At 46.8% G+C, this 25,202-nt stretch overlaps 1 protein-coding gene across 6 annotated transcripts in view; it reads right to left on the reverse strand.

The window, feature by feature from the left end:
- Nucleotides 1-6,014: 6,014 nt before the first annotated feature.
- Nucleotides 6,015-25,202, reverse strand: part of LOC118214700 (tubby protein homolog) — a 61,397-nt gene continuing 42,209 nt past the window's right edge. For 2 of the 6 annotated variants that reach the window (XM_035394841.1, XM_035394843.1), the window contains exons 3-12: nucleotides 22,681-22,843; nucleotides 20,589-20,747; nucleotides 18,017-18,184; nucleotides 15,271-15,392; nucleotides 14,076-14,267; nucleotides 13,257-13,369; nucleotides 11,244-11,358; nucleotides 10,332-10,430; nucleotides 9,316-9,487; nucleotides 6,015-8,900 (exon numbers count right to left, since the gene is read on the reverse strand). In XM_035394841.1, the coding sequence (XP_035250732.1) occupies nucleotides 8,767-8,900; nucleotides 9,316-9,487; nucleotides 10,332-10,430; nucleotides 11,244-11,358; nucleotides 13,257-13,369; nucleotides 14,076-14,267; nucleotides 15,271-15,392; nucleotides 18,017-18,184; nucleotides 20,589-20,747; nucleotides 22,681-22,843 (1,437 nt within the window). In that variant the 3' untranslated portion in view covers nucleotides 6,015-8,766. The remainder of the gene's footprint in view (nucleotides 8,901-9,315; nucleotides 9,488-10,331; nucleotides 10,431-11,243; nucleotides 11,359-13,256; nucleotides 13,370-14,075; nucleotides 14,268-15,270; nucleotides 15,393-18,016; nucleotides 18,185-20,588; nucleotides 20,748-22,680; nucleotides 22,844-25,202) is intronic. The other 4 variants (XM_035394844.1, XM_035394846.1, XM_035394845.1 and 1 more) reach the window with 3 other exon arrangements.

The raw sequence follows: 25,202 nt of genomic DNA on the forward strand, positions 1-25,202 counted from the left end.
CCCTCCTTGCCCACCCCAGATTTATACACTACATCGTGCCTAACATACACACAGAAGTTACCTGTAAATAGCCACTATAATTACCAAATTTTTTCCCCTCAGGCATTGTGCCCCCCCCCCCCCCAATTCACTTTTATACAATCCATGACTGTTTGGCATTTTATGTGCCTATGAATTCTGCAACTTACATGTATTTCCAAATGATGCCACCAACAATGCCACCAAGAATGAGAAGACCTACGAGGAGAAGAACAAATAATTGATGGACGCATTTGACTTTACACTTGAATTCAAAGACTGCACACTGAAAGTGTAGATCCACTCAGGCCACAGATTTATTGTTAGGTGCACAAAGGCATGTTCCCTCTCCCCAGTTCTCCTTTACAGCCTGCAGATTATGAAGGTGGCAAGTTTGAATCGTGGATACACAGTAGTTGTGGGAAACATAATTTTACCTAAACAGACGGGTACAGCAATGGCAGTGGCGTGGTCTCTAGTCACCAAGAGCGGTGTTCCTGTGCATCCAAGAGGGGAAAAAATAAAAATACATTTTTTTATATTCTGATAGAGGCTACTCAGAACATGCCTTCATCACATCATCACCATACAAAGCAGTCTGAAATAAGATAGTATAGAAATACACCTCTGAGTGGGAGAAAGAAGATCTGAAGTGCAAGATAAGATGTCACACTTGCACGCACGCACGCAAGCACGCACGCACGCACGCACGCACGCACACACGCACGCACACAATAAAGTATGAATCAACCCCATGCATTGTGTGCGGTTCTGTTAATATGCAGTCCAATTGCCTCATGCAGATAATGAAACTGCGTTCAGTCATCAAGACAATGTTTTCAAATTTGTACATAATGCTATTTACCTACAAGTCTGGTCATCACAGAGGTTTAATGGATGGAGACGTAAGACTATAAATTAAATCATTGCGTCATGCATGAAATCAACATGCACGGCTTGTGGTGAGCTCCTGTTCTTTAGCCTGCAATCAGAAACTCACCCAGGGAAGCAGCTGAAGGAGTGGTTGAGGATGTGTGCCGTGTTCCTGCGTAACCAAGAGGGGGCAATCCACAGTTCAGATTTTTAAAAAGCACTTCCATGGCTTTACATTAACCATTCTTCCAAAAGATATTCCGTCATTCGGTGTTCTGATCATGGTGGTGAAGAGCACTGTCGGTCCAAAATCTCCCATAGGTGTTCAATTGGGTAGAGATCTGGTGACTGCCAAGGCTGTAGTATATGATTCACATCATTTTCATACTCATCATGCCATTCAGTGACCCACCGTGCCCTGTGGATGGGGGCATTTCATGTGGATGCGACCCTTTCAAAGCTTTCACATCGTAAGGCTACGTTCTGTCATTCACACTGTAAGGCTACTCTACCATTCCCAGTCTAAGGCTATGCTATATCCTTAGGCGACAGTGTGAATGACAATCAGTATTATCAGTTCCTGCAGTAGAAATAAAGAAAAGCACTTACCGGTGTAAGGCTTGGAAGGTAGATCAAGCTCAGCGCAGGCTGCAGAGAGAGGATATTATTACACACAACTGACGTATGATTGCACAATGATTGCATGATTGCAGAATTTCAGCTGCATTTGGCATTTTGACTGACAATCTATGAATAGTACCACATTTTATGCATTTTTACAACATAGTCATCTGCCAGCTTTCCAGATCCTTCAGTCCCACCCACTCCACTCTACACCACAACAGCAGAGCTCACAGGCAGGAATACTCACGCTTACTCACTGAGGAGATTAACTCTCCATCAGCCGAAGAGAGGTTCTTCCGTTCAAAGTCAAGGTCATCCGCAGTTCTTAGCACAAGGTGACCGTCAGGCATCTGACAGGGCTCATCTGACTTTAGGTTGTCCAGGAAGCACTCTGGGATTTCTTCATCTCCTTTCTGCCATATACTCTTGTCATTTCTTTTCAGCCATATTCCAGTCACGACAGTCGCACAGCGTTGTTCCGGGCAGACGGCACACATTCCTGTGACGTGAAAACAGGAAGTCTTACTTTCCAGGGACGGGGTTTATGCACAGATTAGACAGCATAGCACAGGGTTCCCATCAGTCATGACAGCACACCAAAGACCAAACAAGTGAGGGGTTTGTGTGGGTGGAACTGAGGGGGTGGGGGGCAGGGGAGGGGTAGGTCCAAAAGTTAAAAACAAAACAGAGTCTTCTAAACGGAACAGCTAGTTTCTACAGTTGAAGGTCAGCAAGGTGACAAACCTCTTCTTGGAGGGAGAAAGTTGACAAGAAGAAAAAAAAAGTGGGTAGTTACGTATAGGATTACACTCTGTACTACTTACCTGGTTTTGGAGTCTCACTGCTGTTCACTGGATCAAGTGCCAATGCCAGTAGGAGCAGGACAATGTCTGTAGAGTAAGTTTTATTTGACTTTAAATTGAATGTTAGTCATTGAACATAATTAATCTTTGATATCTATGTCTACACGCAAAAAGCAAACAAAATTCAGACAAGCGCACACACACAAACACTTCCCAGACACTGCATGCGTTTACAACCAAAAACGAACAGAGAAATAAGTACATAAAAATGCAAACAACTCTGAAAACGTACCTGCCAACATTTTGATTGTCCTACTGAAGACCAAATGGCGCCCGAGTGTTCTGAGGGCCGCCTTATGTACGTCTGTACTCCACCTGCTTCCTCTTCCTGGAGCACAACTTCCTCTGTGCCACTATCTTGTTGGTGAGCTTAATTTGACCTGTCAGTGCGAGCAACACTTAAGAGTTTTCATATAATTCATAAATTCACCCCGAAGTCAGACAGTGCTACTTTCTAAAACAATATTTGACTAACTTGAATTGCTTAAATTGTAACCTTAACACAACCACCGAACAGCGTTTTGAAATAAAGCCGAAATGTAAGCCAGATTTATTTGTAATGTCGAGTGTGGCATCTTTGACGAGAGTCAGTATTTATAGTCTACTTTGGGGGTACGTGTAAAGACCACCCCAGAAAGACTAACGCATTTATTTCATATTTATTCGAGAAAACTGGCAGTAAACTATTTAAATACAGGTCCTGTAAAAATACACATAGCAAACTGTCTAAATAAGGGGGGGAACAACTTCATGCATATACATTTCGTTTCAATACAGATTATTTAACAATATCAACTTGGATGACAACAATGACATTTTTTCTACAACTAGGTACAGGTTGTTACAGATATTTCGCCTATTTTATATACAGTTGCAAATGTGTTTACGTTTTGCAGTCTATCGCGCGAACCCATTTTACCCAAACCCTGACAGGCTCCCTTGTGGCGTACAAGGGAGTTTCAGACTGCGGTCAAGCCAGCCGCCACTTCTGAAATCACAGTCAAGCCAGCCACCACGTTATTTCCTACTATATACTAACACTAGATGATAAATGGAAATGACATTTTTCATGTTAAAACATGCTGAATAAAGCATCTTTACTTACTTTATGTCAGAATTAAATGGCCTTTATTTTAAAATACCATTGAGTGTTCTCTTGAAGATGATTTTGTGTGCTTACCTGACATGTTCAATAATTTAATTGAACTGGAATTAGTGATTGAATACAAACAATTTACTTTTCATAATATTGTGATCTTGACATCTAGTGTTAGTATATATGAAATTTGAAGGGCTTTTATTTTGGAATTCCACCCTGAAAATTTTTGAAAATTTTAATGAAGCCTCCACAATGTGTATGAAGTGGAATTGGTGATTGGAAACAGACCGTTTTCTTTAAATAAATGTCTGAGTACAACATTTTGTTTTGTTGTATAACATATTTGGAGGGCCTTCATTCTGAAATTCCAGTGGGACCCCCAAGTCACAGCTGAGCAGAAAACAGAGAAAGTGGGGGGGGCATACAGTTACCATATGCCATTTGCTTCTATACACCTGCGAGAGCCTGCAATTCTTAGAATGAATGTCAATATTACTAGCGGTTATGGTTGATTATTGGCGAATTTGGGACGCAAGTCCATTTCTGACAGCGAAAAATTGAGCCTAAACAGCGACGTGTGTTCTCACAGTCCCTAATGTAATGTCTGTTCTATTCGACAGTGAATTGTCCAAATAAACAAAACTAGTAGTCACGTTCAGCACACTCGTGCAACCATTCTATTTTTTACTTCCATTCCCCGCTGTGGCGCACTTAAATTGCGTTATCCACATGAGCTCCTAGACTCAGTGCAACATGGGATATTACATGGGCTCCAACGAACGCGTGTTTTTGTTCGTTAGTTGTTCTGATTGCTTCGTTTTGCTCAAAAAGTATACTGCCTACTTTAGCGGGATCTAGCGACTATTAAAATATGCTATGAAAGTACATTTACTTACATACTTTAAATAATTTAACTTAAATATAATAATACTGTTAAATAAAGATACTTACCGATACTTGAGTAGAAAAGTTAGGATGGAACCGCAAAGACAGAGAGACGACCGCAGTTAACTTCCAACGTCATACCCGGAAATAGTCCATTCAATCTCCCAATCTTCGTCTCTGTACTTCCCTGCTGTTTGTCCTGGAATGACCTCAGAACAGCAGAGAATCTGACTACCTTCAAGCGCAGACTAAAGACTCATCTCTTCAGGCTGCACCTCTCCCCACCCCTCCCTAGCCTCTAGTTTAGCTCAATGTACCTAGTTAGGCTAATGCGATCACGTTAGTTTTGTATTTGGCAGGATTGTTTTGTCTGATTCTGATTAGGCAAATGTGATTTCAGTGCTAGTTTTCTACTTGGCAGGATTGTTTGTTTGTTTGCTGAACAGGTTACCCTACAGGGCTGGAGTCCTGATCTATGTGGTCAGTTCTGGCACTACGATCTTTACTTCACTCTAGTGTGTTTTTTCTGCACCTCTGCACCTTGAACTGATGCACTTGTTGTACGTCGCTCTGGATAAGAGCGTCTGCTAAATGCCTGTAATGTAATGTAATGTAAAAAGGAAATCGCCGAGCATTCCGGGACCAGGATGCATTTCCGTCATATAGAGCACTGATGGTCCCCAGCAGGAATGACTCTCCAGCTCCACGCCAGGTTAACTTAGGATAGAAGCAGAGGTGCATGCATTCCAAATAACATTTTACCTCCAATTTTTCTTTATTCCCCAGTTTTGGAAATCCCTTTCATTATGTCCCGTCCCTGAAACATCCATCAAATAAGAAGGGGTCCATGTGCGTCCTTCTAAGCATGTGGGGGTCCAAACCAGCATGTATGTTCTGCTAAGTGTGTGGGTGTCCAAACCAGCATGTGTGTTCTGCTAAGTGTGTGGGTGTCCAAACCAGCATGTATGTTCTGCTAAGTGTGTGGGTGTCCAAACCAGCATGTATGTTCTGCTAAGTGTGTGGGTGTCCAAACCAGCATGTGTGTTCTCCTAAGTGTGTGGGTGTCCAAACCAGCATGTGTGTTCTCCTAAGTGTGTGGGTGTCCAAACCAGCATGTGTCTTCTCCTAAGTGTGTGGGGGTCCAAGCACATGTATTTCTCCTGTTCTTTCTCTGAGATGCATTTTTACCTTATATTTTGTTTGTTTAATTACATTTAAAGTGGCAACCCTAAATTTTTTCATATTAAAAAATTTGATACATTTTAACGCTAGCATATTTCTAGCAATATCAATTCAATGTTTTTGCGTTCCAAAATGTATCCTCTGTGTGCTGATTCCCACCGATGGTGTTGGGTGCAGCAATCCCACCAAGCACGTAAATATTTAAGGTCACCATACAAGCTGGTATACAAGTTTACCCAACAGTGCTGTTGGGTCACAACCAATAGTAATAGTCAACATATAATCTTACAGAGAGCAAGAATCATGTATTCTTTTTTTTTTTATTATTAAAAAAAAACACAAATAACTTTATTCTGACAAATTATGTGGTTTTAATAAAATGACAGATTGTGTTACCTGGGTAACTGCATGAGTCGTGTTGTGTTCACACCAAAACATGAACATAATGAAAGAAAAGGACATCACAAGTGTTCACTGGAATAAGTTTATTTGTCATATTTGTAGTAACTGTGTGTAAACTAACACTGAGTATAGAACGACACACACACTTTACACCATTACAGTATGACAGCTCTGTTACAGGTACAGAATGAGACTGCTTGTCTTTTTGTTCCTGAAAACCAAGAATCATGAAAAACCAGTTTGAATGCTAAAATATTCAACAAGGATTCCACAGGTCATTACAAGACTTTACTAAACAAGACACATTTGTGAAAAAATCAGCATTCATTCAATTAGAGTTATAGAAAAGATAATAATTAGTAATCTTAATTTTCAGCAGCTATGAATTTCTTTGCAGATTGTTCTTTGTTTATAACCTTTGTAGGCTATTTGTCATGCTTGAAAACATGAATGAGCTTGAAAGTAAACAACCTTTTGAATATCTTTTGCCAAAAGATTTTGAATTGCAGCATAAAAATATATTAAGGGAATTAGTCAAGGTTACAAAACTGGGTGAAAAACTAGATTCAGAATGTTTGTTATCTTAAAAGGCTAGGATACAGGTGGTGGAAATTATTAGTGATGTTTCAGTGATAAAAAGTTAATTAAAAATGACATGCGAACACTGGTGTGGTTGAGTCGTCTGGCCACACCCACACACCACTACTGAACCAGGGGAATCATGTGACCTGACTGGAACTGGGGCGGAGACAGCAACAAGGAGGACAGCCGGGAGCTCCCACTGTATCTGCCCTGTCTCATGTGATGTCACTTCCTGTACTTGCTCCAATGTTAGGTTTTATTATTGTGAAGAGCTAAGCCAGTGAATCAGTCCTGTTATAATCTTCGCTGTTTGAATGTGGAAGGCCCTGGCTGATCTTAGAAAGAGGGTATATTATTTTTAAGAAAGATGAAGCAGACAATTATTAATATTATTTTAAATTTTACAGTGATTAGGTGTTGGGGAAACATGGTTCTGTTAGGTCTGGTCGAGTTCCTCAATAAGCACGTAAGGTAGCACATAAAGATGCTGTAATTGCTTCGGCGTACGCAGAGCAACATAAAAATCATTTAACCTGCACGCAAAGACAAACAAAATGGAGGGGTAAACAAAATCAAGTGAACAGGTACCTGGAACAGCCCTCCGGGGAAACACCAGCCGGGGAAATTAAATGGCTGGGCACATGATGCATTAATCCGTCCCATGAGGCACCGCTTCTGTGGCGTACTTGTGGGATATCCAATCACGCACATCCCCTCGGGTTTGTTTTAGAATGTCAACTGTGCATTGCTTTTGGGAACCACACTTGCACCAAGCCCTGATTAGAAATGCATGTTAATACATTGTTGCTAGGGAAACCGACTATGCCTCTCAGCTGCAGGATTGCTTCCAGTGCAGTCATGGGGATTTGTGAATAAGCTCTGACCCAAGACCACTCAGTCACCTTTGGACCGAGACTTTCACAGAATTTCAAGCATAGTATGTATGATTTTTGTCTCCAAAGGCACAGTATTTACAGATATTTTACAACGGCCAGTAAACTCCAGTTAAAGTGCTCCAACCAGTAACCTTCCAGTGGACAGTAGTGTGTGTTGTCTGACAGGATTCTAGGACAATGCAACTCCTCCATCTCCGCCCACTCCATGTAATTTAAAAATACAGGACAGCCCCGTCCGTCAAATATAGTTATGTGCTTTACGTTCCAAAATATAGAATTAACGCTTAGGTTAACTAGAGTGCTCAGGTGAAACATGAATGTAAGTAATGTTTAGCAAGTACTGTGAGAAAACATAAATAAATAAATAAAATTATAAATAAATATAAAGATATGTGGTGTGCATTTCCATGCGTGGCTTTACACGTTATTACACGCAAATGTCATCGGGGGACTTCTACTGTGGGTTGAAGTCACAAAACAGGAGACATGATTAGGCCGCTGGGGACCAAAGGTCAAGGGAACCAATCACACACTGAGCTGGCCAATCCATATTCCTGCCAATATTAGCGGCATATTTTGTTTGTTGCAAAAAAGATGAATATATGAGTAATTATGATATAAAAATAAAACGGTTCGGGGAAATTAACATGATTTACTGATGTTTTGGTGTGACCGCCATCCAGTTTAATAAGCAAAATGAAGAAAGGAATGAGAAAGCTTCAGAACAACCTACAGGATAGGCCTTTGCAACACAGTATTAGTCTTGACTGAGTGCTCTATTCAAAACCATGAAAATAAGCTCTATGCATGGATAGTACCGCATTAATAACATTGTGGATAGTACCGTATTAATAACATCGTGGATAGTACCGTATTAATAACTCACTGCAGATAGTCCAGTATTAATTCACTGCATATAATACGGTATTAATAACTCACTGTGGATAGTGCGATATTAATAACTCACTGTGGATAGTACAACATTAATAACTTGAGTAAATTCCATTTGTCACATGATCTGTATAAAAAAAAAAAAAGAAAAAAGGTCCATCGCAGCGGCAGTGTCCTTTGTGCTTACCTCCACAGCGGATGGAGAGATGCAGCTTTAGCGGGTCCTCTCTGGAGGGCAGGGGGTTGGGGGGGGGGAATGCTCACACCCCCTCCTGGCCCACCATCCTCTCTGAAGCGGCCGAGTTCATGAGGCTAGCTCCTGTCCAGTCAGGTCTAGGACCCCCTCTCCAGGGGGGGGGGGGGAGAGAGGCGGGACAGGCCATCGAGGCCCACGCCGCGGACACTGGGTAGACAGGAAACAGGAAGCGCAGGCCACGTCCAGCTCCCGGTGTTACTCGCAGGCCAGCTTGCTGTCGAAGCTGGACAGCGCTATGGTGAAGGCCTGTATGGCGCACATGGGGTAGTTGTAGTCCATGGTGAAGACGTCCTCAGCCACGCGACCAAACTGCATCACTATGTAGTCCGCTGGGGGGGCAAGAGTAGCACCTCCATTAATGTTAACTAAAAACAAATTAACTGCCCACAGAAGCCTGCGGGGTTAGAGTTAGAGTCAGGGTGAGTTTGGGTTATTGTGTGGTTGGGTCAGGGTGAGGCTGGGTTATTGTGTGGTTGGGTCAGGGTGAGGTTTGGGTTATTGTGTGGTTGGGTCAGGGTGAGGTTGGGTTATTGTGTGGTTGGGTCAGGGTGAGGTTGGGTTATTGTGTGGTTGTGTCAGGGTGAGGTTGGGTTAGGGTGTAGTTGGGTTAAGGTTATGGTGTAGTTGGGTCAGGGTGAGGCTAGGTTAGGATGAGGTTGGGTCAGGGTGAGGTTGGGTTAGGGTTCGGGTGAGGTTGGGTTAAGTTCAGGGCCAGGCTGTGTCAGGATGAGGCTGGACACTCACGGTCGTTGTCGTGGATGATCTGGAAATTCTTGACGGAGGCCTGGGTGACGCGGCCGTGGAAGTTGAGCACGTAGGACTGCGTGTCGTCGTTCCAGACGGGCGTCTTGTTGTGCAGCTCGATCACGCTCTCCGTGCTTTTATTCTGCCACCGCGCCAGCAGGGACTCGTGGTCCTGGAAGGGGGGTGGGGGGGGGGGGGGCGTGACACAGGGACTAGGCTCCGCCCACATGCACTCCTGAGGGTAAAAGGTCTGCCCCCCTCGAATCTCTGAGCTCTGCCCTATGATTAAGGTCCTTAATGGGTAATTACACCCTAGACCACTTTAAAAAATATATAATAATTTTTTGCTGTAAACGTGTTTGTATGCCTACTTTATAATGATTCTATAACATTTTAATCCATGCCATATTTCAACATTTCTGAAGTAATAGCATTTTATCAGAATAAAAACCAAAAAAACATGTTCGTGCTGCCCTCTGCTTTCTGAATTCCACTCTCGCCCCGCCACAATTGTGATATCAGAGTACCGCTTTGGTGGCACTGCTACGTCATGTAGATGTCAATTAAAGAAAATTGTTGCCGCCCACAAATTCGTCCGTTTAATTTTTAATACAATGGAACACTACAGACACCTGACTGGTTTCGGCCCAAAGTTTTTCAAACTGGAGAAACATGGCGGCCTGCTCATAAACTCTCATATTCCACCTAGACAGTTAAATAAAATATGTTTCTGAAAACATATGTGCAGAGAAATAGGGCATGTAATTGCTGAAACTTGATTCATACATTTGCAACGCCTAGTTTGACAGTTCGATCCGAGTTTCAGGAACCTGTACTAAATATGTAATTTGCATATTTAAAAAAATACTTTAGACCAATGAGATGGAGGCACCTACTCCACCCATCCCAGGATGCATTTTTCTAAACTGTGTAGTAGGTGGAGCCGGGCTGACACAGTTAGTGCAGTTACTCTTTAAACCTCCCGTTTTTTTTGGGAAAAGGCGAAAGCCACTCACATTGCGGGGTCTGATGGAGACTCGCTCGTGGTCCATGTTCATACCCGGAATGATCACGCTCATTTTTCGCGGTCCTTTGAAACCCAGGACATTGGTTTCCTAAAACAAAAATGATTATTATTATTATTAAATGATATTCCTAAAAATACACTGTGTTCATAAATATACACAAAATTCAGACACACACGATGCAAAGTACATGTGATTCAGATTGCTGTATTATAATTGCAAATATTAATTTATATAAATAGCATGTGAGCATAGCATAGCGCATTTACTTTATTAAATCAATGCAGGTGAACACTAACAGTGCAGTGTGGCAAATTATGCTTCTATTATCATCATCACAGATCATGTAACAGAAGAACACAAGCCTAAATGATCTACATACAAATTTAACTAAAGTTCATTCAAATCTAAATCTGAGGATATTTTCAGCAAAAGATAAAAATGATTTTTCATTGATGACAGTGGCCCAGATTCAATAAATATTGCTGCTCCATAACTTTTGCTCACAAATAAAAAAAGTATTCATTTCTCCATCGAAATTGCAGTTTGGGAAGTTTTGATCATGACGTTAAGTTTTCAGAGGGAAAGAAAAAAACAGTTCCGTGTAATTTTGAGTGAAAGTGAAGAAGGATAAGTATAATATTGACTGAATCCACTCCCAATCTCTCCAGTACTGCAATTGCCAATGTGGACACTAGGTGTCACTCTCTGTCTTACTAAACGCGTCCTCTTCATCGAGCTCAGGCCCGCTGTCTGTCAAAAGCTCAGGAGACCATGTCTTAGTGTGGAATCTTCCTGTTCTCACTCACGCGTCCCTGAGACTACGGCGCCGGCTCTCAGGACATTTTCTCCGCTGAAGGGAAGTGAGCCGATCGCTCGCTCAAGGCGTCCGCGTGCACTCACGTAGCAGATGGCGGCTAACTCCTGACGCAGGTTGGTGGCCTCTAGGCTGGAGGGCGTCTTGGCGGGATTGAGTCCGCTGTCGTACACCGTAAACTTGGTGCCCATGAGGTTCGATCTGTCGAAGGAACGGCGACCGCCATTAATCCGTCCATTAAGACGCGGTAACTGGCTTCCATTAATCTGTCCATTAGAAGCGGTAATTGGCTGCCATTAATCTGTCTGTTGGGAGGGAGGATTAGCCGCCATTAAGACTAAATGTGCGTTAGTCACCCTCAGCCAGCCTCGGACTCCCACCACCTCCCAGTCAATCTTAATGACTAAGACTGATGACCACGCTGATCGCCACGGGACAAACAATACACTGACCAGCAACGGCAGCCAACAGCACTTAGCAATACAATCACCTCAACCTACATGACAACAAATGGCACTAAAAATTAATCATCTCAATTTACATCACAGCGAACAGCACAAAGCAATATACTCACCCCAACCTACATCACAACAAAAAGCGCTAAAAATATAATCGCCTCAACTTACATCACAGCGAACAGCGCAAAGCAATATACTCACCCAAACTTGCATCACAACAAACAGAACTAAAAATATGATCTCCGCAATTTACGTCACAACAAACAGTGCTTAGCAATACAGTCACCTCACATGACATCACAGTGAACAGCGCTAAGCAATACAATCACCTCAAATGACATCATAGCGAATGGCGCTTTGCAATATAATCACCTCATCTTACATCACAGAGAACAGCATGCAGGCTCTCTCTCTTTCCCTCCCTTTCTCACTGTCTACGTTAATCAAGGCCATCTGCAAGCAGGCTCATTCCTCATTGAAATGAAAATGGATGGGCCTTCAAGAAACAGTGATTCACTTGGGTACATTTCCAGCACGACGCTGGACTGCGCGTGACAAGGCTAATCATTAGAAATGTGACACCACACATCCATTCTCTGCTTTCAGAGAGAAAAGTACCATTGCTTCTTTGACGTACTTTTAAAAAAAAGTTATTAAGAAAGAGATAATGCATGATGAATATAACATTAGCAACATGAGCAGCCTCACAACTAGAACAGAGAGTGAGAGAGAGATAGAGGGAGGGAGGGAGAGAGAAAGAGATTTTGAGATTTAAAACCCCTTTTATTGGGACATTGTTCAACCACAGAAATGACTGTACTTCAAAATAAAAATAATATACAAGCAACATAAAGAGAAAAACAATTAATAAACTAACCACAGGCAGAAAAGAGAGAAATAGCTAGAGAAAAGAGAGAGAGAGCGAGAGAGAGATAGAGAGAGGTAGGAGATAGTGAAAGATAGAGAAATAAAAGGAGAAAGAGAGATAGAGAGCGGGGCAGAGAGAGACACAGATAGAGAAAGGGGGGAGACAGAGAGTGAGAAAGAGAGTGAGAGTGAGAGGTGGGAGACAGAGAAAGATAGAGAGGGAAAAGGAGAAAGAGAGAGAGATAGAGAGGGAGAAAGAGCGAGTGATAGAGAGAGGTGGGAGAGAGAGAGTTAAAGAGAGAGAGGGAGAAAAGGAGAAAGAGATAAACGGCACATTCCTCCAGCACAGCACACTGAAGCCTCTCTCACACTGTAGAGACACACAGCCTCTCTCACACTGTAGAGACACACAGCCTCTCTCACACTGTAGAGACACACAGCCTCTCTCTCACTGTAGAGACACAGCCTCTCTCTCACACTGTAGAGACACACAGCCTCTCTCTCACTGTAGAGACACAGAGCCTCTCACACTGTAGAGACACACAGCCTCTCTCTCACTGTAGAGACACAGCCTCTCTCTCACACTGTAGAGACACAGAGCCTCTCACACTGTAGAGACACACAGCCTCTCTCTCACTGTAGAGACACACAGCCTCTCTCTCACACTGTAGAGACACAGAGCCTCTCACACTGTAGAGACACACAGCCTCTCTCTCACTGTAGAGACACACAGCCTCTCTCTCACACTGTAGAGACACGGAGCCTCGTTCGCACCTCAGCTTCCCGATGAAGCTCTCGCCGCCGCGCGACAGGTCTGTCGGGTCGATGGAGATGAGGTAATTCGAAGTTTTGCTCTTCTTTCGTTTCCGGCCGGCCAAAAGGAACACCTTACGGCACACAGCAGAGAAGATGGTAAGCACCTGCCCGACACAAGCACCTGGCACAGGGCACCTGGCACAGGCACCGGGCGCAGCCACAGACAAGCAGGCCATGTTCCAGACAGCCCTGAATCACCAAAGGCACAACCATAACCACGGCGTAACCACAGCAACGACCCTCCGTTCCACCGGAGGGCGCCACCCACGGAACTGTGTGAGAACAGCATAAGAATGTTGTATGAGAATGTTCTTATACAGTTCTGTGGGCACACCCTGTCCAGTGTGCATCAGGAAGCGTGGATGGCCGGGTTTCTCCTGAGATTTATTCCCACTGAGTTTGTTCTCACCACAATTTGAGTGCTTTTCTCTACACTTTTTTTTAGGTCAGTCGCTTGCTTTATGGGGGATCAGGCCTGTTTTTTTGCCCAATTTTCCTTTCAGCGTACTCTCTACAGCATCTTTGTGACAGTAGCTCTGTAAAAAGTGCCTATATAAATAAAACACCTCAGTGAGGAGAAACCGTAAAAGTGCTGTCCTGTGTTTCAGTGCATTTCCAAACCATTACTGACAGTGTAAAACATGAATACTTCCTTCCAAAGGTTCTGACTCACATACTGCATTATGGTATCAGAAGCGTTAAAGAATCTGGGGGAGTGTGTGGTGAATCCAGGCTGTGATTGGTTGAGTGAAACGGGCGGGGCTGCGGGAGCCTGACCTTCTTGCCGTCCTCTCTCTCCAGGTGCAGGTAGTAGGTGGGGTACATGCCCCGGTCCATGCCCTTCTTGTCGCGGGTGATCCTGCACTTCACGGTCACCCCCTGCGGCGCCGGCCTCAGGGTGAACTCCTCCAGGTCGTCCACGTCAATGACGGGCTCGCTGGCCGGAGGGGAGCAGGCCGACGCCACGTCCTGGGGGGGGGGGGAGGAAGGGGGTGCAGAAGGGTGGGGAGGAGAGGGAGGTAGGGGAATGAAATACTGAGAATGAAAAAAAAAAAAAAACCAACAGTCTTGCACTTTTATCCCAAAGTAACCTCTGTCACTCACCACTGCATCCCCCCCCCCACACTTTTCCATTAAAACACTCCTCTAACTCCCCCTTCCATTAAAACACTCCTCTAACTCCCCCTTCCATTAAAACACTCCTCTAACTCCCCCTTCCATTAAAACACTCCTCTAACTCCCTAAGGCCTCATTAGTGCAGCATTTCCCTTGAAGACACACACCCCACTTCAGGAAGCTGAAGGACGATTTGCGTGTAAAATCGGGAGGTTAAATGTCTCACTCGGTACAGGTAGAATTGGGCACAGGTCTTATTCAGTACAGGTAGAATTGGGCACAGGTCTTATTCAGTACAGGTAGAATTGGGCACAGGTCTTATTCAGTACAGGTAGAATTGGGCACAGGTCTTATTCAGTACAGGTAGAATTGGGCACAGGTCTTATTCAGTACAGGTAGAATTGGGCACAGGTCTTATTCAGTACAGGTAGAATTGGGCACAGGTCTTATTCAGTACAGGTAGAATTGGGCACAGGTCTTATTCAGTACAGGTAGAATTGGGCACAGGTCTTATTCAGTACAGGTAGAATTGGGCACAGGTCTTATTCAGTACAGGTATAATTGGGCACAGGTGTTATTCAGTACAGGTAGAATTGGGCACAGATCTTATTCAGTACAGGTATAATTTGGCACAGGTAATGTAGGCTGAAATGAGGCGGTACCTTGCTGAAATGAGGCAGTACAGGTATAATTTGGAGGCGGTACCTTGCTGGAATGAGCGGTACAGGTATAATTTGGAGGCGGTACCTTGCTGAAATGAGGCGGTACAGGTATAATTTGGAGGCGGTACAGGTATAATTTGGAGGCGGTACAGGTATAATTTGGAGGCGGTACAGGTATAATTTGGAGGCGGTACCTTGCTGGATCTTTTGCTGGTGGCTGAGCCGGGCCGAGTGTTGCTGTTAAGCTGGGAGGACGTGGAACTGTCTTCATCTTCATCATCCTCCTCTTCGTCAAAATTCATACTGCTGGAAATGCCTTTACAGAAAAAGAAAAGGCTCTGTGTCACGCTATGCTCTGGTAGACCCTATGCTCTGACGAACCCTGTGCTCTGGGGCAGCCTGTGCTCTGAGAAACTGTGTGTGTGCACTGGGACAGCCTGTACTCGGAGACAGCCTGTGCTCTGAGGCAGTCTGCGCGCTGAGGTAGCCCATGCTCTGGGACAGCCTGTGCTCTGAGGCAGCCTGCACGCTGGGGCAGCCTGTGCTCTGAGGCAGCCTGCGCGCTGAGACAGGCCATGCTCTGGGACAGCCTGTGCTCTGAGACAGCCTGCGTGCTGGGACAGCCTGTGCTAAGAGACAGCCTGCGCGCTGGGACAACCTGTGCTCTGGGACAGCCTGTGCTCTCAGACAACGCGTGCGCTGGGACAGCCTGTGCTCTGGGACAGCCTGTGCTCTCAGACAACCCATGCTCTGGGACAGCCTGTGCTCTGAGACAGCCTGCGCGCTGGGACAGCCTGTGCTCTGGGACAGCCTGTGCTCTCAGACAACGCGTGCGCTGGGACAGCCTGTGCTCTGAGAAACTCTGTGCTCTGGTTCACAGATGAATGAAGCTCATTTACAGAGAACAGAATAAACACCCAAGCAGCTGACCAGGTCCCTGTGCAACCTGCCAGCCACATGCTCCTTCCTGGCTTTATGATCGAGATTAAGAGCAGATGTCCACAGCACCCCTCCAGTGTTACCATGGCGACTGCTGCATTAGCTCCCCCATTGATGCAATAAGTGAACACAGGTGAGACACACCCCTCTCCAGTCAGCACTGGCTCTCTCCTGCAGCACTGTGTGGCTACAGTATTAGAAACATGAAGTGCATGTGGAGAAAGAGGAAGTGCATGTGGAGAAACAGGAACTGCACACAAAAAGAGGAAGTACATATGGAGAAACAGGAAGTGCACATGGAGAAATAGAAAGTACATGTGGTGAAACAGGAAGTGCACATGAAGAAAGGATGTGCATGTTGGGAAAGAAAAAGTGCATGTAGAGGGTATACTTCCTCTGTAATGCTGTATGTGAAGCAGTGAGTGTCACAGCTGCCAATTCCAAATTAGGGGATCAAAAAGTTAGTATAGTACATAAATTGAGTAAAAAATAGAAGGATAGAAGAATAGAAAACCAAAATAAAAAATCAGATGTGAAGATGTATTTTCATCATTATAAGTTGCCAAGTGTTTTTCTTGATGTTTGGGCACAACCAGGCCCAATGAGTGAACATGGGTAAGGTCGCCATAAGGACAGCAGTTGGAGGACTCCCTTCCCAGTGCACCCTGGGAGCCAGCGAGGTGAAAGGACATACAGCTGCTCGTTAGGAGAGCAGAGGAAGTAAGAGTGAGAGACTGTGAGGGGGGGGGGATGAAGAGAAAGGAGAGAGAAAGTTATTGAGGGTGACAGAAAGAGAGATGGAATGGGATATAGGGTTGAAAGGGAGGGGGAAACAATGGCAGAGGGGGAGAGAGCCGAGAGAAAAATGGATAGAGAGGAAGAAGGAGAAAAAGACAAGGGTAGAGATGAATATTGGGAAAGATAGAGAGGGAGGAGACAGAGAAAGGGGAGAGATGGATAGAGATGGATGAAGAGGGAAAGAGGAAAAAGAGGGCTTAGATAGTGATGGGAAGAGAGGAGACAATGAGAGAGAGAAGGGATAGAGAGAGTGAGACATGTTGGGTGTTGCTGTGAGACGTGTTAGCTGTTAGCTGTGAGACGGATTAGGTCCCGAGCTTATGACAGAATGACATCATTGGTGGCATGGCAGGGGGGAGGGGTGTCTGGGCTGATCTGAGAGGCTTTAGCAACAGTGACTAAACTCCAGAAGTAGGTCCAAAAGTAGGACGAATGCAGGCATTTTACAGACTTATTTAAATGCTGTAACATGAAAATAAATTTGCAATATATTTTTGTTACAGTGTGAGAAAAACTAATGAAATGTGTTTTCATTGCCAAATAAATATTTCGGTGTTGAATGCGGGTGGAACTGTAGCAGACCTGCGGTACTGTAGCAGACGGGTGGAATTGTGGTGATGCTGTGGTGGATCGGCGGTACTGCGGGAAATGGCTGTACTGTGACAGACGGCCCGTACTGTGGAGGTACTGTAGCAGACAGGTGGCAGATCGCGGTATTGTAGCAGACTAGCGGTACTGTGGCAGACGGGCGATACTGTAACAGACAGCGGTACTGGGGCAGACGGTTGGTACTGTAACAGACAGCGGTACTGTGGCAGACAGTAGGTTCTATAGCAGACTAGCGGTACGGTAACAGACTAGTGGTACTGTGGCAGACAGTAGTTCTATAGCAGGCTAGCGGTACGGTAGCAGACTAGCGGTACTGTGGCAGGCAGTAGGTTCTATAGCAGACTAGCGGTACGGTAGCAGACTAGCAGTACTGTGGCAGACAGTAGGTTCTATAGCAGGCTAGCGGTACGGTAGCAGACTAGCAGTACTGTGGCAGGCAGTAGTTCTATAGCAGGCTAGCGGTACGGTAGCAGACTAGCGGTACTGTGGCAGACAGTAGTTCTATAGCAGACTAGCAGTACGGTAGCAGACTAGCAGTACTGTGGCAGGCAGTGGTTCTATAGCAGGCAGTGGTTCCGTAGCAGACGGCGGTACCTTTCTTCAGCATGGTGAGTCTCAGATCCTGCTTGCCCTGGCGCAGTACGCTGCCCACAGCCTCCCCCTCGCCCTCCTGCCCCGCGGGCTGACCCCCGGGCAGGATCTGGATCTGCCCGCCCAGCTCCGCCACCTCGTCCTGCGCCGCGGCCGCCGGCCCTTCCGTCCCTGCCGGACCACAATGCACCGCGCTTCCTGTCAGCAGCCGCCGCCACCACCGCCACAAACCTGCGTCCCTACATGCCACACGCTACATGCTACATGCCACACCCGAGCATCCATGTTCCATCCGTATTCCCGCACATGCACCCACACCGACTGTGTACTCACACAGACGTACACGAGTGTACTAACACTGACGTACACAACGAGTGCTCCACGCACAACGTCTTGTGCAGGCACAAACGTTCACGCGCATGCACGTGCTACAGGTAAATGCTCGCTAGGACACGCACACATGCACCTCTGCATGCACACTCCCCAAATTGCGCTTTAGTCTCTCGTGACCTCTAATGCGCTGCACAATGTCAAACCCCACTCATTTACTGCAAAGAGTCTGAGAGCACCCTCAGCTGTGCCTTTAATTCCAATCGCACAGAGCAGCTGGGTGTGTCTACCTGCCTAGGGTGCATCTACTCAAACAGAGAGAGGACATTGTGCCCACTGGCGGGTCAGAGTTCCGGTGTACCATTTGCAAAGGCAATCTGTTCTCCAGAACAGCCCTCATTTTCTCATCCCGCTTTCAGAAATATCAGTCTCCATCTCCTTTTCATTCAATTAGCCCCGAACAAAGGGTCAGCATCTGCTGTGCACAGTGTTCCAGTCGCCCCTGGGCTAAGATAACTACTCTGTACCCTCCACGCCAACGCGCAGAGCAAATCGATACGGCCTTTCTCTTTCTCCGTTTCCCTCTCCCTCTTCTCTCCTCATCCCAATGAGCTGGAACGAGATGGGCACGTGCCACCCAGGGGGTTATAGAGTGTGCATCTGAGCGGCCTGTTCCGCTGCCGACAACAGCCCAAATCAACCCAGATAAAACCAAACGGACAGGAAGTCTATGCGCAGGGACGGTGTAAATTACTCCCGTTTAGAGAGCACAGACACTTAAAGCGAAGAGCTGAGACTGAAGACTCTCCTGTTCAGATTGTGCCATGGCTCCACCTTGAGCCCTTTTAAAGACAGCAGCGTCTAACCCTTTCCCTGTAAGATCCACTATTCTGCAGGTTCGTTCGAACCCTAATTTGGCATACAGTACCTGACGCTACTAATTAGTAGCTCAACAGGATGTCTCGCTGTTGAATGAGGTGTGCTTTGAATGAGGGTTCGGAGTGAAAACCTACAGGACGGTAGATCTCCAGGAACAGGGCTAGCTACCACTGCCTTAGGATATCCTTTCTTTCCTTTCATCCTGTTTTTGGATTTCCTTTTTGGATAATACTATAGGTATAGCTGTGTAAAGATGGCTAGATGTACAGTGGTGTTTACTTTTATTCACAATACTAATTGTCGGTTTGTTCGGCAGACTTTACACTTCTTGATTGTAAATGGGACTTCAGTGCCTTCTTGGTGATATCACACAGTTCTGTGTTTCTGAGATGAACACAGATGTTCTCCACTCTGGATCAGAGTGCCTGCTAAGTGACTGTAATGTCCATCCATCTATCCATCCATCCATCCATCCATCCATCATCTAACCACTTATTCCTAGTCAGGGTCACAGTGGGGCTGGGGCCTATCCCAACATGCCCTGGAGCGAGAGGCAGGAATACACCCTGCACAGGTCGCCAAATCCATCGCAGGCGACTGTAATGTAAAGGCAATGGGAAATCGCAGAGTGTAACCTTAACCGCAGTTTAATTCTCCAGAAGCACAAAGCAGATGAGCTGTGTAGGGTGAGAACGCAGCTGAGCACCGGGAGAACACTGGAGCTGAGAGAATTCAGAGTGGATCCTGCAGGACATGCTCAAACGAATCATCCACAAGTCAGGAAAAGGTGCGACACAGGCGATGGTCCTCATGCAGACGGCGTCGTAGTGCCTCTCAGCAGTGACCGCACTAACGCCCCCGCATGCCACCTATCTGTCAGGGATGACGCTCTTTCACCGCTGGCAGCCCAGACCCTCAATCCTCCCCCCCCCCCCCCCCCCCCCCCCCGCCCACCAACTGCATCAACTGCTCATGCGGTTGCCACAATCACAAGACTCAAAACTGGAGTTAAACCTGAAGACCCTCCAGGACTGGAGTTCAATCTGCAGGTACAGTGCTCAACAGCGCCCCTCCAGGACTGGAGTTAAACGTGCAGGCACAGCACCCCTCCAGGACTGGAGTTAAACCTGCAGGCACAGTGCCCCTTCAGGACTGGAGTTAAACATGCAGGCACAGCACCGGTCCAGGACCTTGAGTTAAACCTGCAGACACTGCAGCCCTCCAGGACTGGAGTTAAACCTGCAGGCACAGCGCCCCCTTCAGGACTGCAGTTTTGAGATCCCTGCTCCAGACAGACACAGGCAGGTGGGCTGGAGAGCAGGTGAGATGCGGCTGGAGAAGGTGATGGAGGTAACGTAGCGCTAACCTTTGTGCTTCCCCTTTCTCTCCTTCCTGGCGCTGCCCGTTTGCGGGGTGCTGCCTGTTCGTGGGGTGCTGCCCGTTTGGGGGGTGGAAGCTGCAGACTTTTTGGCTGAACAGGGAGCTTGAGGATCCGTCTTTACCCCCTCCTGTTCAGCCTCTTGCACTGGGCGGGGCAGGTAGGTGGGGCAGGGGAGTGTGTGGGGGGGGGGGGGGTAGGCAGGTGGGTTAAGGTAAGAGGATGCAGGTAGCGGAAGGCAGACAAGAGGAGAGACGAATGAAAGGGGAAGAGAAAAAAGGAGAGAGGAAGGAGGGGAGGAAAGATAAGTAGAGTTACGGCGAAGAAACAAGGAGGAGCCAAGGAGTCAGCAAAGGGCACAATGCAAGCTGGAGGTTGGGGTGGGGGGGGGGGGGGTGCGGGACACAGAGACCGAGCAGGGAAAGGGCAGGGTTCACACCTCTGCTCAACAGACTGGAGGGCCAATTAATGAGCCCTGCTTTGCATTACAATTTAAACTTTTTTTGGACAGTGCTATTTGGACAGTTCGGCTGCAGCAGACCATTCCAGTTTTCCATAATGAACACAAGCTGGCAAATTCTAATCACATCTGGCCCCGTTCACCCTGGTGTCCTCACTGGAACTGGGGCTTCTGACTGTCGATCTCTCCACATGTTAGCAAGTGCAGTGGAAGAGAGAACATGCCGTGTTTATCCGGTGGTTTCCCTGTGTTTTCCCTGGGTTTATCCTGTGTTTTACCTGTGTTTACTATGTGTTTTACCTCTGTTTTCCCTGGGTTTATCCTGTGTTTTACCTGTGTTTACTATGTGTTTTACCTCTGTTTTCCCTGGGTTTATCCTGTGTTTTACCTGTGTTTACTATGTGTTTTACCTGTGTTTTCCCTGGGTTTATCCTGTGTTTTACCCGTGTTTACTATGTGTTTTCCCTGTGTTTTCCCAGAGCAGGGCTTTGTGGCAGAATAACAGTGTTAGCGGCTACGCGGTTAGCTAGCATTGCAGAGCTGCCTTCAGCCTGCTGTTACTGCCAGGAGTGTCTGCTCTAAATATATATATATCAACCAATCAGGAACTTAATAAACAGAAAACAACCAATTACTTAACAGTATTTTCTTTTTCCCCCCCAAACCTCTCTCTGTCTCTGTCCCCCTGTTCCCTTGCTCTGGCTGAGGCTAATGAGTTTCCTGGGAGACTCTGTGGCTCCACCCCAAAATGAAGTCCCCATTGGACCTTGAGATCATTTACCCCCCCCAGGCCCCGCCTCTCATGAGCACACTATGTCCCATGGGCGTGGGGACAGCATTGAACTGTGACAGGCATTGAAGTAGCCAATCAGAACACAATCAGCATGAGTGGGCACCTTGGTGCATCCAATCAAGACTAAATTAGGGGCAGGATGGAAATGGCAGCGTCCTCAGACTAATTTAATTAAAGGAGGCTGTGGGAAATTCTGCCCCTTGCTGTTGGTGTTGATTATTTAGCTTCTTTTTATTTATTTTATTTTTTTGGTAAATTTGGGCACATTTCCTTCCACCTGCGAAAACAATGGAGCCTCTGCAGCTGAGGTCCAGTGTGGTGTTCTGTTCAGTATGGGCCCTGGTTCTGTTCTGTAAAGGCCCCGGTTCTGTTCTGTACAGGCCCTGGTTCTGTGCTGTACGGGCCCTGGTTCTGTTCTCTACGGTTCCTGGTTCTGTTCTGTAAAGGCCCCGGTTCTGTTCAGTATGGGCCCTGGTTCTGTTCAGTATGGGCCCTGGTTCTGTTCAGTATGGGCCCTGGTCCTGTCCTCTACGGGCCCTGGTTCTGTTCTGTACAGGCCCTGGTTCTGTTCAGTACGGGCCCTGGTTCTGTTCTGTACAGGCCCTGGTTCTGTCCTCTATGGGCCCTGGTTCTGTTCTGTAAAGGCCCTGGTTCTCTACTGTACAGGCAGAGTAACCAGGCTTTAGGCCTGAGGAGCTCTCAGTCGAACAGTGATCGAGTTCCGTGGGCAGTGAACAGTGTCCTGATGAGCACAGGACGGCAGGGGGGGAGCAGGGGGGGACCACAGGGGGGGGCTGCAGGGGGGGCCTGCAGGGGGACCGGCTTACCCTGGTACACGGTGCTGCAGTTGCTGCTGAGGTAGGACTCCACCAGGGGTGCCTGCTCCTCAGACTGCTTGGCCCTGCGGGTGCGTGAGCGACCGTCCACATTCGACTGGACCATCAGCGGCTCCTGCCTCTTCTTCTTCTGTTTCTGCTCCAACAGGGCGCGCTGCAACACACACAAATACACACGCACACACACACACGCGCACACACACACGCACACGCACACACACAAATACACACGCACACACACAGACACACACGCACAAATACACACACACACATGCACACACACACGCGCACACGCACAAATACACACACACGCACGCACACACACACACACACACAAATACACACACACGCACGCACACACACGCACACGCACACACACACACGCACACACACGCACACACACATGCACACACACAAATACACACACACACGCACAAACACACACATACACGCACACACACACACACAAATACACACACACACATGCACACACACGCACACACACACGCACACACACAAATACACACAAACACGCACAAACACACACATACACACACACACACACATATACACACACACACGCACGCACACACACACACACACACACACACACACACACACACACTGTTACTCGAATGAAGCATGGAACTGGCCTCATTCGTCAGTACTGATCCTATTAACCTGATTAAACTTCTCCCTGGTCTGATGCTCTGAAATTATTTCCATTTTATGTCCTCAGGCAAACCTCCTCAGCTGAACCCTGCGCCTCATCTCCTGCTAATGCCACTCAACGCGAGACCGCCTCCCCCTGACCCCATGGCCCCGCCTCCCTCTGACCCCATGACCGCGCCCCTTCGGCAGAGTGCAGGCCCGCACACACAAACAGACAAACACACACACAAGAATACACACATACATACGCCCATAAGTACAGACACCCACACAAACACACACATACAAACCCACACAAACCCACAATCACGCACACACACACAATCACACACACACACACACACACACACACACACATACGCACGCACGCACAACACCCACAAACACACACACACACACTCTATATTACCCAACCCCCGCCTCACTACCCCCCGCCCCACCCCCACCCTCCCCCAAAAGAAAAAGGAAGACAGACAATGTGCCCGTGAATTACACGCCATCCCGGCACCTGTCAGTCACAGCGCCAGGTGTGAAGAAGCGCGGAGCTGCTTCGCCGGAGAGAACGGTCTCGCTAAGACAAACCAGCCGCGGCGCTGAGGTGCTAAGGCGCTAAGGCGCTATGGGCGAGAGACGGGGTGCGGGGTGGGGGGGGGGGGGGGGGGCAGTCACGCGGCGGTAGCCTGCGTCAGCGTCTCCGTCAGCACCTCCGTCACACATTCCACGGTGTGAGCCCCCCCCCCCCCCCCAGACCAGCATCGCTGCACCGCTCTCTTATACACAATGCTTAAAAAAAGATGCCTTTTAAATCAGAGGAGCCATTTTAATTACAGCCGAGCCAAGTAACCGTTTATTGTGCAAAACGTGATTTTTCATTTCCCGATGAACTGTGCCGGGAAAAATATATTTGCCCCTTCCTGGCTTCCTCTGTTATTACACATTTGTCACACTGAATGGCTTCAGATCTTCAGACAAAATGTAGTGTCAGACAAAGGGAAACGGAGCGAACACAAAACACATTTTCAAAATTATTATTTCATTTATTTAAAGAAAAAAGTTATCAAACAGCCATATCACCCACATGTGAAAAAAGCAATTGCCCCCTTGAATGTAATAGCTGGTTGCACCACCTTTTGCTGCAATGAAACGCTTCCTATAATTTGATATCAGTCTTTCACATCACTGTGGAGGAATTTTAGCCCACTCTTTATTCCAGAACTGCTTTAATTCAGACAAACTGGTAGGTTTTCAAGCACCAACTGCTCTTTTCAGGTCCTGCCACAGCATCCTTATTGGGTTCAAATCAAAGACATTGACTAGGCGACTCTAAAACTTTTAGTTTCTCTTCAGCCATTCAGATTTTTTGTGAGTTTGTATATGTAAAATAAAAAAAGCAGCTAAGACGTGCAGTGCAAGACACAGCCAGGACTACCCCCCCCCCCCCCCTTCCAGGGCTTATTACAGGCACACCGCCCCAGAGGAGCTCCGTCAGGAGGGATTTTGTTTTGTTTTGTTTTGGTGGGACTGCGGCATGTGATGTTTCTACAGACTGACAGATGGCTTCCTGTCCGACGTCCTGGGAGGCCAGGCGAGCAGACGCTGTCTTTCCCACTCAACGTCTGTCTGTCTGTCTGTCTGTCTATCCATCTCTCTGGCTATTTATCTATCTATCAATCTGTTTGTCTGTCTGTCTGTCTGTCTGCCAGTCTATCACACACTCTAACTCTCTTACACTGTCTATCGCTCTATTTCACTCTTTATCTATCCATCTCTCTCTCGTCTCCCTGTCCCTCTTTCTCTCTCAGTTGATTCGTTGATTGTGTCTGAGTCATAGGTGGGGCACA

Source organism: Anguilla anguilla, chromosome 16, assembly GCF_013347855.1.
Source record: "Anguilla anguilla isolate fAngAng1 chromosome 16, fAngAng1.pri, whole genome shotgun sequence".
NCBI classification, from domain to species: domain Eukaryota; kingdom Metazoa; phylum Chordata; class Actinopteri; order Anguilliformes; family Anguillidae; genus Anguilla; species Anguilla anguilla.